Consider the following 17,118-nt stretch of genomic DNA (forward strand, 5'->3'; position numbering starts at 1 on the left):
GGCTGGGAGCTGATGCTCCCCCAGGAGCACCACCTTGGCACGATGGGGAGCCTTGTCCCCCACCCGCAGGGCAAGAGCTGCTCGCTGCTCACTCAGCACCGCCCAGACACCAACGCAGCTGCTAAAGCCAGACTGATTTTATTCAAATTGCGAATGTAAAACAGAATAATAATAAAAAAAAAACCAATAATGCAACCCTCGCTGGCTTCAGAGCCGAAAGCCGCAGGTAAACCGTGCCCGGGCTTTCCTCCTTCACCCTCCTGTGTTAAGGCTGAGCTCATCGCTGGCAACAAGAGGGAGGAGGGTCGGGGTAGAGCCCTGGCTCCTGCACAGCCCTCCACTCCCTCAGGAGAAGTTTGGCACAAATCGTGTGGGGCCAGCCTGGCGTGGGCAGGGCAGGGCTCTGGCCCCACGGCCACAGGTGTTAGTGGGTCAGCGTGAAGCTCCAAAAGCTACAGGATTACCTACGGGGCCACAGAGAGGCGGCGGGAGGGCAGACGGGGGGAATGTGGCAGAAGACAGGGGTTTGCACCCCCCGGCCGAGGGGCCGAGTCTGGGGGGCGGGGCTGCCCCTCCTCACCCCGGCTCGAACACACTCGACTGTAAACGGCAAGTGATGGGGGCACCCAGCTCACCCCAACCCCGGCCTGCCGTGAGCACAACTAAAGGCCTGGCTGTATGTGCAAAGTTGGGCAGCCCCTGCCCAGCAGCCCAGGGCTGAGTGGGACCCCAGGGATGGGATGCTGCACGCCGGTGGTCCTGGTGCTGGCAGGGAGGGAGGAGGAAGCCTTGGGCCACACCAGCAGGTCACTGCCCTCGCGGCCCGGGAGGTGCAGGGCTGTTGGGCTCCCCCTGGAGCTGCTGTGACCCAGTGCATCGCTCCCAGCCAGTGGTGTGAGCCCCAGCAGCAGCTTGCAATGCCACGTGTACAGCCTGGCATTGCACCATGGCTCTGGGCAGCTCTCACCATCCCCAAAAAGAGCTGCTCCCCAGGCAGACAGCAGCTCCTGGCTGCCAGGAGCCCTGGGCCACCTCTCCCTGGATAACCGGCACTCACACCTGATGTGGCACCAGGGGGAAGTGTCAGCAGGGGACTGGGGTGGGCATAACTGGGATGCTTGGGGTCTGGATGGTGGGATGCTGCTCCCTCCCTGCTCCTTTTAGCACATAACTAGTAATTTAACCTGCTCCAGCTCCAGAGCCTGTTCCTAAGATAAAGGTGGTCAGGTTTGGGGGGAGGGCGTGCGGGGCAGACCTGGCCCCTGCAGCGCCAAAGCTGGGTGTGGGCTTGGTCTCTGCTCTCCAGCTGCAGCCCTGCAGGGCCCGGGAGGCGGGGCCGCCTGGCCCGGCCCCTCAGTCCGTTTTCCACACCTTGTTGAGGAATTTGACCACCTCGTCGTAGATGATGAAGACGATGGCCACGTCGAGACAGACGCGGCCCAGGCGAGGCACCGTGCCCTTGTAAAACCTACCGGGGATAAAGGGGGCCGTGGGGCTGGGTGCCCTCACAGCCCCCTCCCTGCCCATCCTGCCCCCCAGCCGCCCCCACCGCAGAGCTTACGCCACGGGCCCTTCATGTTTCATGATCTGGTAGGCACAGTCCCAGGTGTTCTTGTACTTGTGCGCCTCCAGCCCCTGTGGGAAGGGGAAAGCAGGATCAGAGGCCAGAGCCAGGGTGCATGTGGGGGATTTTGTGGGGGAGGCAGATAGCTGGGGGTGTGCCATGAGGAACTGATCCCTCTTCGCTGCTGCGAATCACACCCGGCAGGGACATCCCCATCTCTGTGCAAATACTTGCCAGCACCAACCCCAGGTATCTCCCAAACCAAATCCCAGCACCACCATGTGCCTGCCCCAGGGACTATGTGAAACAGCTCCCAGCCAGCGGGTGGCCCCAGCCTGCTGCCGGCAGAGTGGTCCCACACCGTGCCCTGGCACCGTACCTGCATCCTGGTCTTCACTACGTCCAAGGGGGTGTTGCCAAAGACACTTGCAGCTCCAGCAATGGCTCCAAACACCCCCGTGATGAAGGGGTTGATAACCTTGTTGGGATTGTCCCCTGGGAAGGAAGAAAGTTTGAGGGCAGAGTAGTGGTGGGATGAAGCACTCATTCCCGAGGGAGCCCACAAGGAAGATCCCAGGTCTGGTTGCTCGTGGTCATGGTGCTGAGCTGGGGGCTGGAGTGTTTGGAGGAGACTGTCCAGCAGCAGCAGCCCCACAGAGCCCACACAGCACCAAGGGGCTCAGGGTGGGTGTGAAAGTGATGCTCCAGCACCAGGACCTTTCAGCCCCATGAGCTGGGGCCACCCCACCCTGTTTTTCATCTTCCTGCATCCTGGGTGACTGAGCCATGAGAAGTAGGGGGTGTGCTGATGGAAAGTCCATCCCAGCTCCCAAGGGTGGGCTGGGGGAGCCAGAGGCACAGCCAGGCTGGCCTGGGGGAATGAGGGCACCATACCTTTGTACCAGTTCTTGAGGGAGGTCATGACGAAGAAGCGGATGGCTTGGTTTGATCCCTGCTTGAGGACGGTCGCAGTTAAGCCCTGGTAGGTCCCCTTCAGTCCTGCAAGAAGAGAGTGTTGGAGGGGAGACCAGCCTCAACTGGCAGAGAAAAACCTCCTCAGGCCACCCATCCCAGCCTGTGCCCATCCACCACCTCCCACCCCGTCCCCACAGCACGGGAGTACCCAGGGGGTCAGGGTGCCGCTTCCCCGGGACTCACCCTGTTCCCGAACGATCTCCCGGACGCCATGGAAGAAACCACGGTATTTGGGGTTGGGAGAGGTCTGGTCATGGATAAACTTCACCTACGAGGAGATGATGTGCTCGTCCTGGCTGAGGTAAGGGCAGGTGTGATGGCCCCAAAGGGCTGTTGGCCACCTCTTGCCTTGTGCCAGGGACAGTCCCAAGACCAGAGCCAACCCATGCGGCCGGGCTACACTGGAGAGACCACAGGGGAAGCCTGTGCCCATGGCCCGCAGAGCATTTTGCAGAGCAAAACCTGGGAAACTGCTGCTGTAAGCAGCCATGTGGGTTTACAGTCCAAAAATGGGTGACAAGATTGCTCCTGAGTGTGGGGCTCCTCCCCAGAGGGGGGAAGGGGCCAGGAGCACTTGACTTGACCTCCAACAGCTTTCCAGCATCAGATCCTCCCCTACAAAACTGGCCTGAGCAAACTCATGTGGCCCTCAGCTCCCCAAAAGTCAGGCACCCCTGGCTCTTGCACCCTCCCCGCCAAGCCCAGTGAGGAGTGCCAAGGCAGGGGACACTGGCAGCTGCCTCCCACCCACCTTCACGGTCTCCATGGGGCAGACCACCGCCACAGCCTCGGCCACGCCAGCCCCCAGCCCGCAGATGAGGCCCCGCGTGCTGTCCAGCCGCCCCTGCTCGTCTCTCATCTGGTTGCTGAGGAACTCGAACATCCCGAACCTGCAAAAGAGCCACTGTGCCAACCCCTGGGCACCCGGACAGGGGGCTGCACCCCCCGTTCTGGGTCTGCCTCCAGGAGCAGCCACGCACCCCGCGAGAGGACCTCCCGTCTGGGAAAGCACCCGGCCTTGATGAAGCACCAATGGAGACACTGAGGGGAAAACCAGTCCCTGTTTGCTGCTGTTGGGGGTCCCCCCACTCACCCCATGCCATGGGGACACACCTACCTGACGGCGGCCTTGGGGATGGAGCCGTACAGCAGCGAGCTGAGCCCCCGGTACAGCCCCCGGATGCCATGGTCACGGACAGTCTGCTTCACGCAGTCCCCTGTGGCAGAGCACAGCAGTGCCACTGTCACCCGCCACGCCGAGGACCACCCCCCACCGCCCTGCCAAATCCCACCCCAGCTCCAGCCAGGCTCCCCAGGCGCCCCCACACCCAGCGAGGGGCTGGGGCCAGCACTGGGCAGGTGCTCACCGATGCCCTTGTAGCGGGGAGGGTTTGCCTTCTCGTCCAGCTGCAGCTGCGTCTTCACATACTCAGTGGGGAATGTGATGCAGATCTCGATCCCTCCAGCCAGGCCACCTGCACGGAGAGGAGGGGGCACTGGGGCAGGAGCAGCACCAGGCCAGGTCAGTGGCTGCTGCCCACTCCATGATGGCTGAGCCCGGAGCTGCCAGCATCCAGTCTGGGCTGGGACACCGTGTGCCTGTCCTCACCAAAACCCTGAGCACTCCACACAGCAGCAGGGCCCTGTGCCAACCTGGTGCCCTGCACAGACATCACTGCCCAGCCATGGCAAGAGACAAAGAGGACACTGGCCAAATAGGTGGGAAAACCGTGCAAGACACCACACCCACAGCTGCCTATTTGTGGCGTGTTGTCCCCCCAAAGGCACCTCTCCCTCTCCAGAGCCCTGCACCCCCAGGTGAGCTGCCAGCACTGGGATTTACAAACCCAGCAGTGCTGCAGCAGGCCCAGCACCACTCCCTGCACCGGTGGGAGTCCATCTGCAGACCAGCCACACCAGCAGGAAGCACAATTATCATCAAGCCTGTCCAGCTGCCCCGGGCTCCCGCAGCGGCGGCTGCTGGGGGCTGATTACAGCGGCTGCAGCCTTTCCTGGTAGCCCAGGCAGCAAGGGATGCCGGCTCTCAGCCACGGGGCTCCCCCCAGCATGGCTGGAGCCCTTGCAGCGGGGCCCAGCTGGGCTGGGGGAGCTGGGCTCAGCCCATCCGGCCACAATGGATCACATCCATGCATTTCCTCGCATCAAAGCACGGCCAGGTCTCGCCGAGCAGCAGGAGCCCTTTGTGCTGGAACAAGGAGAAAGTGCAAGGCCAAGCCGGCTCCCTCAGGGATCAACAGGGCAAACCCAGCTCAGCCCTGCCCAGGTCAGCACCCACCAGAGCACTCCCGAGGGTGTCCCTGCTCCTTGCCCAGGGAAGGTGAACCACGCCCCAGCCCTCAGGGGTCAGGTGGGCTGCCAGCTCCCAGTCTCCTATACAGCCTCCAGTGGCCCCTCCAGCCCGGCCATGTCCCCGGTGTGACTCAGCAGCACTGCAGCTCTCACCACAGCCATGGCTGGCATGTCCCCCACCACAGACCTGGGGACATCCCACTGTCCTGGGGGGAACACACTGCGATCCTGGGAAAGGTCAGGGCTGGATGCAGTGGTGGTTATCCTGCTCTGCAGCCAAGTGCAGCACAGCACGGCACAGCTCTGCTTATCAGCACCCCACAAAGCACCCCCGTGAGGGGATGCTGATAGGGGGCACCATGGCCGTGGCTGCTCCCCGTGACAGCAGCAGGAGGCCCCAGCTCCTCGGACCAGCAGAGTTTCTCACAAAGTCTTATTTCTTCTCTGTGGCCTCCAAATTTACAAGAGAGACACTGGATCTCTGGTGCTGCATCCAGCTCCCCTGGGCCAGTGCCACTGGCAACTGGCATCCCCTGGAGCACTGCTGCCTGCTCTCAGCCCAGTCTTTCTGAAGGGAAGGGAAAGAAGCCTCGCTGCATTCCTTCCAGCAGCTGGGCAGCACCCACCTTAAAAGAGCCTTATCCTGGTTTTTCCCCCATGGCAGAGGAAGCACCAGGCTGCATTGTCCTCCCAAGGGAGCCAAGGAGCCAGGCCAGCACTCAGCACAGCTGGGGCAATGGAAAGCTCAGCTCTCTGCTCAGAGAGCATCCCACTCCTCCCACAGGCACAGTGAGGATGGGGACACCGTGGCACTGAGTGCCCAGGGCAGGACCTGCCAGCCCAGCCTGGCAGCATCCCGGCCCCGTGGGGTGCTGGGGATGGGGCGTGAGGCCAGCCCAGCTCCTCCAGGGCAGACAAAGGCCCCTTGTTTCCCAGTGTGTTCCCGGGGAGGCTGGAGCTGCCCAGCCCAGGCCAGGCAGGCAGCTCCTAGGAGGTGGGAACGGGTGACCACTGCCAGCCATGACTCCTCCATGGCACCCTGTGCTTTGGGGGTGTGGGAGGAAGCCACAGAAGCCACAGCCAGGCCAGCTCATGACACTGCAGCCAGCCAGCCACCCTCTCCCCTGGGGCACCACAAGACAGCCACCATCCCCAGGGTCCCCACTGTGCTCCTGCTGCCCCCTCAACCCTCTCCCATCCTTGGTGGGTCCGTCAGAGGTGGCAGACACTGCTGGTCCCATGGCACAGGGGCTGCCAAGCCCTGTAATTTCTCCTGCAAAGACAAACAGCTCCTGAGGAACAGCTGGCAAGTCCCCAGCAAGCAGCAGGATGAGGAGCAACATCTTCCAGCTGAGTGCCACAGCCCCCAAAAAGCTGAGAACTGGCTGGCACCTCTCCACACCACAGCCACATGAACACCCCAGCTGCTGCCAAGGCCACTTCCCTCCCTCCTACACTGCAGAACTGAAGTGCTGGACATTTTAAGTGCCATAAATATTTGCTCTCTCCCAGTCCCCCAGCACCAGCTGCTGCCCCAGCACCTCCAGGAGACAGACAGCAGGGAAGCACCTGGGACAAGCACCAGTCCAGGGGCAACCAGCACCTGGGCTCATGGCAGCCACACCAGATGGCACAGGGAGGGATGCTGCACCTCCCACAACCTGCCCACAGCCTTGGCTGCCACTGGGATTAAGGACATTTGTCCATGCAGGGTAGGCAAAGAAGTTCTGCCCAGAATGCCACAGGCAAAGCCACATCCACAGAAGCCTGTGAAGTGCCCCAGCAAAGGGACAGCATTCCTGGGAACTGGCAGCCTCTAGGGCACTGAGGTTGCCCTAGCCAAGGAGGGAGGAACAGGGCATCCACACTGCCAGGTCCCCTCCCTGTCCCCTGCTGTTGCTCTGGCCTCAATGGGAAGGTGCAGAGAGCAGGGACTTGGGACACACTCCATGACTTTGTGGCAATTTTAACCCTTTTTCATCTGCCTGCAGAGAGACAGTGTGACACAGACCACCCACCCTACAGCCCCTTCCCTCCCTGGGAGCAGGACCCATCACAGGTCCTGCTCTGCTGTCATCTCCTCTCCCCACACGGTATTGCTTAAACCTTATTCGGTGCAAATAAATCACCCCACTGCCCACGAGGAGCAGCTCTGTCCAACCCCCTCCCTCGCCAGGGCTGTTTACCCGGACTTTACCCAGCAGCTTCAGCTCTTGCAACACTGTGGAGTCAGCGGGGACAGCCGGCAGCACTCAGGAGGTGAAAGAGCAAGCGGGGCAGCTGAGATGCCGGGCCAAGGCTCTCCACTGTTAGCTGGATGCAGCAGAGCCAGAGGAGACAGGACGTCCTTCGGGGAAGGTCGCTATGCCCGGCCCCAGAGAAGGTGCCTCTGGAGGGGGGATCCCGCTCCCAGCACCAGGAAAGGCTCCCTGCCTGCAGCATGCCTGCAAATGCTTCAGCTGCCAGCAATCCCAACACGGCAGGCCCAGCAGGAAGGGGGAGATGGGAAAAATACCTGTTTGTCAGCCACTTGGCATGGTTTTCCCAGAAAAAGTTTCTCTCTCCCCCGCGGAAGAGCCAAAGGAGGCCGTCCTTGGGCATGTCTGCAGCCCTTGGGCACAGCTGGGGAGAGCTGGCAGGAGGGAGAAGAGGGTTTTTGGGGACAGTGGGAGGGTGCTGCCCCTGCAATGCTCATGCAACAGGTGATGGCATCAACACACAGAGGTCCAGCTTCACACCCCGTCAGTGAGCAGCTTCTGGGGACACCACCGTGTCCAGGGACCCCAGCTGCTGCCCAGGACAGGGTGGGGGCTGAGGGCAGGAGGACACAGCTCCAACGGGGAAGACAAGCAGAGTCCCAGGACTTACACAAACCAAGGCTGCACAGCCAGGGCTGGCACTGCCACCCACTGCAAACCTCTACCCTGAGGCAAGTGCCCCAGTGAGCACCCACTGCCCTGTCCAGGAGCCACAGGGGGCCAGGAGGTGGCACTGGCCCCTCTGCCACTCCTGCAAGTGACTGTGCCTGCAAAAGCATCCTGCTCCTGCGGGGAGACAGAGCAGCAGGTCTCTGTGCAGCTCTGATGAGAAGTGAGCACCTGGAGAGCAATTTCAGCCTCTCCATTTTTAAGAGTAATTTCACATGCTGACACACAAGCACCTGATTTCCATACAAAAAGCTCCTTTTAAGTTCAGATTAAGCAGGATCCTTTCAGGCCAGAGGAAATTATTCCTAAGGGTCTCTGGAAGCAAAGCAGCAGAGCTCTCCCAGGGCCCATGCCTGAAGCTTCCCCATTCTGCCAGCTGGGTGGCTCAGGATGGTGGGAAGGCACAAACAAGCTCCCACCTCCTCTCCAGAGCAGAAGCAGAGCCCTGAGTTTCCCCTGTTTGGGGGGCACCCAGCCCACGTGCAGAAGGTTCAGGTGAGCTAAGCACCCGTGGGTGACACAGATCACACACGGCAGGCACAGAGGGCAATCCTGCCCACCTCCTGGATGCCAGGCTCACAGCTCCCATTCTCACAAGGGGACTCGGTGCCCTTTTCCATTAGCCAAGGCAGCTTTTGGAGCTGGGAAAATCAGAAAAAGCAAAAAAACAAAACAATACAAAAAACAAACAAACAACAACAATAAAAAACCCAACCCAAACCAAAAAAAACATAACCCCCTCCCAAAAAACACTCCATCATCGTGCTACAAATCAGGCAGGCGGGTACACCCACTGCCAGCTCCTGACAGGTCCCTGCTCCCTGCCACCAAAGGAACAACCCCTCCTGGCAGCCACCCAGGCTGCTCTTCACCCATCCACTGCCATCCCCCAGCTGAAGGCAGTGGTGGAGCAATCAATCCTGCCCTGCCTGCAGCACTGAAACGGGTTTAGCGGCTCCACCCCCTACACACATCCCACCACGGGCCATCTTGTGAAACTCGGGGCTCAGGAGCCGGCAGGCACCTCTCTGGGGAGAGCTCGCTCTCGGCAGGGCTCCAGCAACGGGTCCTCACCCAGGCACCTCCTCCTGCCACGGACAGCCCTTCAGCACCCACCCACAGCCACATCCTTGGGGGAAACCACCACGGGGGCACGAAGGTCTTATACAGTGCTGACACAGGGAAGCTGCTTCCCCCAAACCAGACTGCCAGGAAATTACCTGCGTTTTGTTTAGAAGGGGAAAAAAACGTGTCCTGCAACAGGTCAGCAGGCTCGGAGGGTGTCCATCCCTTGGAAGGTCTCCTATCTGACAGGGGCAAGGCTGGTGGGGAGCACAGGGGTTCAACACACACACACACATGGCTGGTTTGGTCACAGGAGTGTGCTACAAGCAGGCTGGATGAAGTCTGATCCCCACCAGGGATACACAGAATGGCAAACAGGAAAGATGCCTCTCTGTAGCCTGTGCCATCGGTGGGTAAACAGCCCTGTCCATGCAAACAGCACTGCAGATAATGCTCTGGATGGGATGGAATAATTTGTCCTGAATCTTACTGGAACTGTCCTGTTTGAACAGGTTATACTTTCACAACCCACTCATTCATCACCTCTTTGCATTCACTTCTCAATATTACAACTAACCATTATTACATTTTAAACTTCTTGGCTGTGAGCAGGATGGCAGAAACCACTTCCCTGTGCTCGTAGTCACAGCGTCCTCTGCCTTTGGCGCCGACCCCACTTCTGGGGATGCCAAGTCCCCCGTCCTGCTCAAGCCACCTTCTCTCTGTTGTCCTGTGCACCCCAGCCAACCCACCATGCCACTTTGGACACCAGCTTTTCAAGTATCAAAAAACACTTTGAGCCAATGTCAGAGCCCAGGGCTGTTGGATGCCTCCCCCAGCACAGCCCCACAGCTGGATGAAGGAGCCACTGCCAGGACTGAGACTTCCCCAGGGTCAGCCTCTGGTCTCCTCACCACCAGCACAGGAGAGTGATTGCTGTGCCACGCACTGGAGCACAGGGAGAGAGAAGAGATGGCAAAAAAATCAACTCCTGCTGTCAGGAGGTGACCTGAGACCTCAGGGCACAAGCAGGAGCAAGGAGGCTACATTGGCATGCACCACACAGGGCCATCAGAGACGAGAGACACTGCAACATCCCCGAGCTGTCAGCTCATGGTGCTCATTGCCTCGGGAAGACGGATGGCTCCTTCCGATCATTTACATCAACCCAGAGAAAATGGTTGCCTGCAGAATGTCAAGCAGAGCACGAGGCATGTGAAAATCTCAGAAACTCACATTTCAAAGCCCAGAGTTAACCCCAGCACACACAGAATCCATTCAGACCGAATGGACAGCCCCATGTGGTTTCCTGGCCCTGGGGCTGACATCCTCCTCCCACCAGGAGCCCTGGGGCTGCTGTAGGGTTCTGCTGCACTCCACGAGGGCTCCCAGGCAGCCAAGGACACACTCAGGGCCAGCAGGCTCCTTGTGCCCCACTCCCCAAGCAGATGACAGCCTAAGGAGGCAACTGCAGGGGAAACCACAACCAGGCATGAAGCACTGAGGGCAGCAGACCTGGCAGGGCCAGTTCCTCCACGGTCACCAATCCTTTCCCCTGGTTGTGCTCAGCCCACCGCCCAGCTCCTTTGGCTCAGCATCAGGGGGGAAACATCCCCCAGTTTGCTGTGAGCACCAGGCATCCATATCAAAGCCAGGGAGTGTGCCAGACCACAGCCATTCCCAGCAGCACCCCTCACACCCTCCCAGGAGAGCAACGGCCCTGGAAATCCAGGTGGACTTTGGACTTTCGGGAAAGGAGTCCTGCTCTGCAAGAAGCAAGTCTCAGCTTTCACACCCAGTGCCTGACTCCTCTCCTCTGCAGGTACAGCATTTCCTAAGAAGGATCATATCAGGGATTAACAAAGAAGAGGAAACTGAAGCTCTAATTACTGCTTTGTTTCTCCCATTTTGTTTCTTAGGAGCCTGAGCTCCCTGCTGAACCTTCCCTGCCTCATTCTCTACCCTGCAGGTCCTTTTCTCTCATTGCAGAATCCTTCTCCCCTGTCCATGCTCCTCCTGAGACCCTGGTGCACATCACTGCTATTTCCCAGTGGCACCCAACACCAGAACAGCAACCACAACAACTGCAAGCTCTTTCCAAATCCAGCACCGTGCAGGACAGCATCCGGCTGTCCTGCCTCCCTGACCAGGCAGGATTAGGTGTAGGCAGGAATAACAACTGTGCAGCAGCCCCTAGATGAGCAGAGGTACCATGCAGAGAGCAAGGCAGCTGGGAGCTTCTCCGTGGGAGGGAGCAGACCCCAGGCTTCAAAGCTGGCTAAAAACAGAGTGAGGCTGTACTTAACTCTGGAGAGGGATGACAAAGCCTTTCATCACATGGGCACTGCTAACCACGAGCAAAGTTCTCAAGACGAGGGCAGGAGCGTGGGGGTTTGCCTGCAAATGGCAAACACCATTTGTGCTGGGCTCTAAACAGCCCACCACCTCAAGCTGACCCAACAGCACTGTGGCACCCAAAAACCCAGCAAGGAGCGCTCCGGGGAATCACAGGGGTGACTGTCTCGCCAGCTCTGCCACCAGCATTCCTGTCTCACCACTTGCTGCCTTTATTTGGAGCTCCCCATCCACTCACTGCAGAGTGGCCCCATGCTGGGAGCTGCACAGTGGACCAGCCCTGCAGGATGCTGGTGGGAGGGACAGGAGGCCGGTGAGCTCAAGGGTTTGTTTGGAAACCACAGCACAAAACCGGGAAGCTGGCTGTGGGGAGGCTGGAGGCACGGCTGGGCTCCCAGCCTGCCTGCTAACAGATTGTTTGTTACCCAGCAGAAGGGGCACAAGCTGGCCCTCAAACCAGCTCGTGAGTTCACAGAAAAATTGTACCAGTCTGCAACAGGTAACAGAGCCAGCAGGAGAGTTGGGAAGACAGTTTTATAATTTAATATCATTTCAGCATAAAGCCTGCACATTTACCATTCTTTTAAACAGGTCTAAGCTAAGCCATGTTATACCTAACTGCTGTACCTTAAGCCATGTCACTTCTCACCAGCACCACATTCTCCAAACCAACTCTGTACCATCAGTTCAGAGCCTGGGGGCTTCTCCCTTCGCAAAGGGGGTGTTGGGATGGAACAGGGGCAGAGACCCACTCAGCTCTACCCTCTGAAAGCCCAGTCAGCACAGAGCACTTCCCATTCCAAGTCCTGGCAGCGACACCCACCCAACCAGCCAGCACAGCCGAGCTGCCTTCGTGTGCTCAGGCCACACGCGGCCGCAGCGCCGGCACCGCCCGCGTGGTCACCGCAAGGTGAAGTGCTGCCCTGGCACACCACAGCTGCCAGGACAAATGAGAGCCCATCAGCAGATTAATTTTTAACCTTGCATTTGTCTGTTGCAACGACTCAAGGAGAAGAGCTCTTGGCAGCCAGAGTGTCACTTGTGTCTCTTCAGAAAGGAGCCAGCCCCAGCCTGCTGAGGTCTGGGCAGCCGAGGTTGCTGTGCCTCCCTGGCAGAGGATCCCAATTACACAGAGGGTCTGGGAGCAGAGAGGCACCCAGGGTGGGATGATGGATGCTTATTTAACCCCACCAGTACAGGCTGATGAGGCACAGCAGGAATGGTCCATCTTCCAGCTCTCCAGAAAGTTGAGCTCTGAAGCGCACACCCCTGTTGTGCAGACAGATGTCAGATGAGAAACCCTGAGAGCATCAGCAAACCCTTTAAAGTCAGCAGACACAGCCACAAACATCACTGCATCCTCCAGCGAGGGGCTGGAGGGCTGAGCAGACCAGGGTGCAGGGAGTTAACAGCAGCTTTCTCCCGTTTCTGTGGTTCTGTAATACAATTAGATGCCACAGAGGCTTGGCTGGACTTCTGCCCATTAACCAATTACTCTGATTACAGCCTGTGAGGAGAAGACCAGCATCTCAATAGGGTCCTTCTTCCACCTCTACAGCCTCACATGGACCCAGAAGGGCCCCCCCAAGCAGGGGCACGTGCAACTTCATGCTACGTTGCCCAACCTGGCAAAGTCCACAATAACCACATCCTTTCCTTTACACCAGAACAGCTTCCAGGCATGCCCACGGCAACTTTTATGGCAGGGGAGAGAAGGGCAAGTTTGCTGCAACCTCTCTCAGAGGAGACTGATACCAATAATCCATCTACAGCTGATGATCCTGATTAGAGACCGACACAAGGGCAACAAAAGTCTCCTGGTACACTGGTACCTGATGCACTGCACATGGGCAGCAAGATAGGAAAGACTGGGAAGGGCGGATGAGAAGAAAACAGCCTGTTCTTTCCCATCCTAAACTTGGATTAAATCCCATTTAAAAAAATGTTAAGTGAAGAGGCCTGAAAAAACAACCCATTTTGAGGTGGGGCAGCACAAGTCTTGAGCCCCCTGAGCTCTGGAGGAGCCTGGCCTCACCCAAGGGTTCACTTGAGTGAGGGCACTCTCTCATTTGGCCACAGCTGCCTTCCCCTTGTGCCACAGCCCTGTAGCCTGGCAGCCCGAGTGATGGCACAGGCACAGTCCCTTCCGGGAGATGTGACCCTGCGAGGCCTCGGCACCCCTTGCACGCTCCAGTGCTCCAAGCATCCATCTCCAGCAGTCCTCCAGGTCTGTATGAGGGGAGACCCACCAAATAGGGGCCAGGGCAGGAGGGCAGAGCTGGAGCAGCAAGAATTGGGCTGCCCGTGCCCAGCCAGGGTGGGCAGAGCCTTCTGCTCCCAGGTCCTGCTACTGGAGGCTGGAGTTCTGCCCTTGGAGGGGAGTAGGGAGTTGGAGAGACAAAGGCACAATCGTAGGAGGGGGAATTGGCTGAAAAACACAAAAGCTCTAAACATGCCAATCATGTCGAGGCTTCGAAGGCTCATTTCAAAACAAAGACGCTAATCTCCACTCTGGGAATTGTCCTGCGACTGGCAGGAGGAACCAGGGAGCTAATGAACAGCTACAAAGGAGTTTAACAAGCCTGCGACTGTCTTGGACTCCAGTCAGCTCAGAGCTCGAACCAGCCACAAGCAGGAGGCAGAGCGTTAACTCTGCAATTACTGCTGCACCCGGAGCCTATTTAGATCCCATGGAAGTAGTCAGAACTGGACGGGAAAACACGCCCTGATCCACAGGGACCGATGCTGAGGCACAAAGGGAGGACCAAGCAGCCCTCAGAGGAACTGCATCAACGCAGCGTGTGGGACACGGCTGGGGCAGGGACGACTGACTGCTGTCGCTTCAGCCTGGTCCCTTAAGCCCTTTGGGGGTGCGTGCGGGGGTCCCTGCTGAATCAGCCTCTCCCATCAGTGCCGCTCCCTCCGCTGGCATGGAAACCTGTCCCGCCGAACCCCGCGAATGCCCCTCGCCCCGCGCTACATTCGAGGCCACCGGCACCTCCACGGCCGGACCTCTGGGAGCACAAACAGCCTGGCGGGACGCTGCGACCCCCGGAGCCGGGTTCCGGGCTCGGGATGCTGCCGCAGTCGAAGGGAACCCCCGGTCCATCGGGGCCGCCTCCCGCAGGGGGGGCAGCGGGAGAGGGGCGGCAGCGCCGGGATGGAGCAGCAGCACCTGCGGGAGCGCCGCCGCCCCGGGGCGGGTCCGGCAGCACCGCCCAGGCGGATGCCCACGCTGGCATCCAGCGGCGGGGCGAGCCCCGCGCCCCGGAGAGCCCCGGGGGACCCTTACCTGCCAGGATGGCCTTGCCGGGGTGGGTGAGCTTGGCCTTGCCGGCGGGGGCGGCGGCGGCCAGGCTGCGGGGCGCGGCTGGGGCGGGCATGGCCGCGCTGCTCCGCGGCTCCGGCTGCCCGGGAGCGGCGGCCGAGCCCTATTTCAGAGCCGCGCCCGCGAGGGGCGGCCCCGGCGGCGTCACATCCTCGCGGGGCGGGGCGGGGGCGGCCCGTTGGGGCTCGTGGGGCGGCTCTGCGGGGACGGGGGACGGGGAGGGAGCGGCAACCGACGGGCAGCGGGGCCCGGGCCGCGCCCGGGTGGCTGCGGGAGCAGAGGTTGCTGAGCCCGCTCCCAGGAACCCTCGGGAAAAGCCTCCGCGTGGGGAGGGAGGGATGCCAGCCCGGGCCGAGGGACGGGGCCAGCACTGCCTCCACCCCTCTGAGCAGCATCAGCACCGCGGGGCGCGCTTAGGCCAGGAGCAGCTCTGTAAGACCCCAGACCCACCCGGGCAGGGAGGTTGGCACAGCAGCGCGTTCCTGCGCGGGGATGACGGTCCGAAGGGATGGAGGGTTTGCTCCTCTCGGCCCCTTGGCTTGAGTCATTTCTGGTTCAGTTAGTGAGGAAGAGAGACCAGGAAGCTCCCGGGACAGTGAGGGCCCGTGAACGTCCAGTGCAGGCGGAAGAGAAACCAAAACATTCTCTGATTAAAAGGCTGCTGTTAGTGCACTGACACTCCGGGCTTAGGGGGGTTGTGTTTGTTTAGGGGGATTTATTATCTAATGCTCCTCACTAATTAGGTTGTGCAAATTGCATCACAACTTGTTTTTGCATTACTTGCAGACATAGGAAGACAGCCGTGCACTAGTTCATGTCAAAAAGCTGTATTTACAGAAATGCAGGGAGAGAAACCAGCTCTTTTCATTTCCATCCTGGATTTCAAAGAAACCAGGGAACACTGGAGCTGGATGCCGGAGCTGTGTTCTCCCTTACATCTGGAGCAGCCACTCTATTCCAAAGAGGGAACATTTTGTGTAAGAAGTCGCCCCCAGCCATGCACAGAACATGCTCCTGCCCAGACTTGCTCTCTGTGTGCTCTGTGACATAATTTTTGCTTAACAAGACTTAGCAGTTGGGCAGCTGCCAGCCCCATCCGAAAGCTCACTCTGCAGCTACACAGCCTTGGCTTCATGGCTAAACCACCAGCAGAAAGACCCTCTGGGAAACTGAAGCACCTTTATTCTGCCAGGGTTAAAAGCAAACATACTGGGATTGCAGAATGTATCCCCAGATGAGGCCAGAACTGTACATGATTTCACAACAGAGTTAAAACAGTCACAGAGGCAAGTCTATTGAGGTGGTCTCAGGCCAAGTCTAAGGCCTCCCACCTTCAGCACATGGAAGTAAAGGAGGAGGGAATTAACATGTGAAGGGCACATGGAAGGCAGAAACAGTCATAGGCCCAGTCACACATGCAGAGCAGCTACTCAGTGCTTAGCTTAGCAGTATTAGAATGGCAAAGATAAGATAAATCCTTTCAAAGATGGCAAACAAATGCAAATGCATTTGGATTTCTGATTGACCTCTGCCACTCCTCATACCTTTCCATCAAATTAGCATGGCATTCACATCTGCCTGCAGACACGTACACCCACTGCTGGGAGGCCACGAGTACCTTCACAACAAACACTGGCTCTTGCAGACTCCCAGATCATCAAGCCAGCAAGGCCTGAGCACCACCTCATCCTGCTCAAGAAAATACCACACCACATGCTTAATTCACATCAGGCTCAATGGGATTCACAGCAGAGCTTACTTTGCTGCACAGGGAAAGGATTACTCATATTTAAGCACATGCAGATTGCAAGTCATCTTGACTTGACCTCTAAGAAGCTGCTAACACCACTTGTCAGCAGAAAGCCTAAAGGAGAAGCATTGAAGGACGATAAGCAACCCCTGAAATACCAGGGGTGTTTTACATCCCATGACTTATGTGAAAGTAAATACTTGACCAGGCTTGCACAGTCAAGAGCATCTCCTGAGAAATGGGTGGTCAAAGCATAAAAGAGCAACTGCTGTTACAGAGAGGACATCAAATCCGGTATCTTACTGCTCTCAGTTCAGGAATTTTCATGGAAACAACCCTCTGATAAGCTGAACCTATTTTACTTGCTGGTGGCTGATGCTTGTTTCTGCTGGCACACAAAGACACAAGAATTGTGAAATACATAGTCCAGTGCTCCTGCGGCCAATGTGCCTCATGGCGTCTCTCCAGGCCTAATCATCAGAATTAGAACTACTGAAAATGAAAGCAACTTTCACCAGTTTTTTTTTTTTTTTTAAACACAAACCCCAGTTGCAGACAGAGCATTCTGGATCCTAGGAAGCCCATAAACAGTGACCACGCTTGATCTGTTCCAACTTATTCCTCCCTTGCCCCCCCCCGAAATTACTATTATTACTTTTATTTAATTAGCACCAGGCAGCACACCATGGTTTCAGAGGCCATGAGTGGTCAGTGTGGGGTAGATAATTTCCTGTTTCATGTCCTCAGACCAGAGAATCTCTTCATTTCACCAGATAAACAGCTGTATTATCACAATTGTTACAACTCAACAACTACTACAAACCTTGCCATGCATTATTAATCC

General features: G+C 58.3%; 1 protein-coding gene across 1 annotated transcript; it reads right to left on the bottom strand.

Moving 5' to 3' along the window:
• Window positions 1-122: 122 nt before the first annotated feature.
• Window positions 123-14,666, bottom strand: SLC25A1 (solute carrier family 25 member 1). Its single transcript, XM_051785795.1, has 9 exons — window positions 14,489-14,666; window positions 3,907-4,014; window positions 3,657-3,756; window positions 3,291-3,429; window positions 2,723-2,807; window positions 2,459-2,563; window positions 1,944-2,059; window positions 1,562-1,635; window positions 123-1,468 (listed from the first exon to the last, which is right to left on the bottom strand). The coding sequence occupies exons 1-9, from the start codon at window positions 14,577-14,579 to the stop codon at window positions 1,354-1,356; spliced, it is 933 nt and encodes a 310-aa protein (XP_051641755.1). The 5' UTR covers window positions 14,580-14,666; the 3' UTR covers window positions 123-1,353.
• Window positions 14,667-17,118: the final 2,452 nt, after the last annotated feature.

This window comes from Manacus candei, unplaced genomic scaffold (assembly GCF_025592945.1).
Source record: "Manacus candei isolate 608988 ecotype Guabito, Panama unplaced genomic scaffold, ASM2559294v1 h1tg000020l, whole genome shotgun sequence".
Lineage (NCBI taxonomy): Eukaryota > Metazoa > Chordata > Aves > Passeriformes > Pipridae > Manacus > Manacus candei.

What these genes read in the sequence shown, in the direction of transcription:
- SLC25A1 (XM_051785795.1), bottom strand. Translation starts at nt 14,579, where the DNA reads ATGCCCGCCCCAGCCGCGCCCCGCAGCCTGGCCGCCGCCGCCCCCGCC. An exon ending in GGAGATCGTTCGGGAACAGG is followed by an intron (nt 2,564 to 2,722) that starts GTGAGTCCCGGG and finishes CTCTTCTTGCAG; the next exon opens with GACTGAAGGGGACCTACCAG. An exon ending in TAGTGAAGACCAGGATGCAG is followed by an intron (nt 1,636 to 1,943) that starts GTACGGTGCCAG and finishes CCCTTCCCACAG; the next exon opens with GGGCTGGAGGCGCACAAGTA.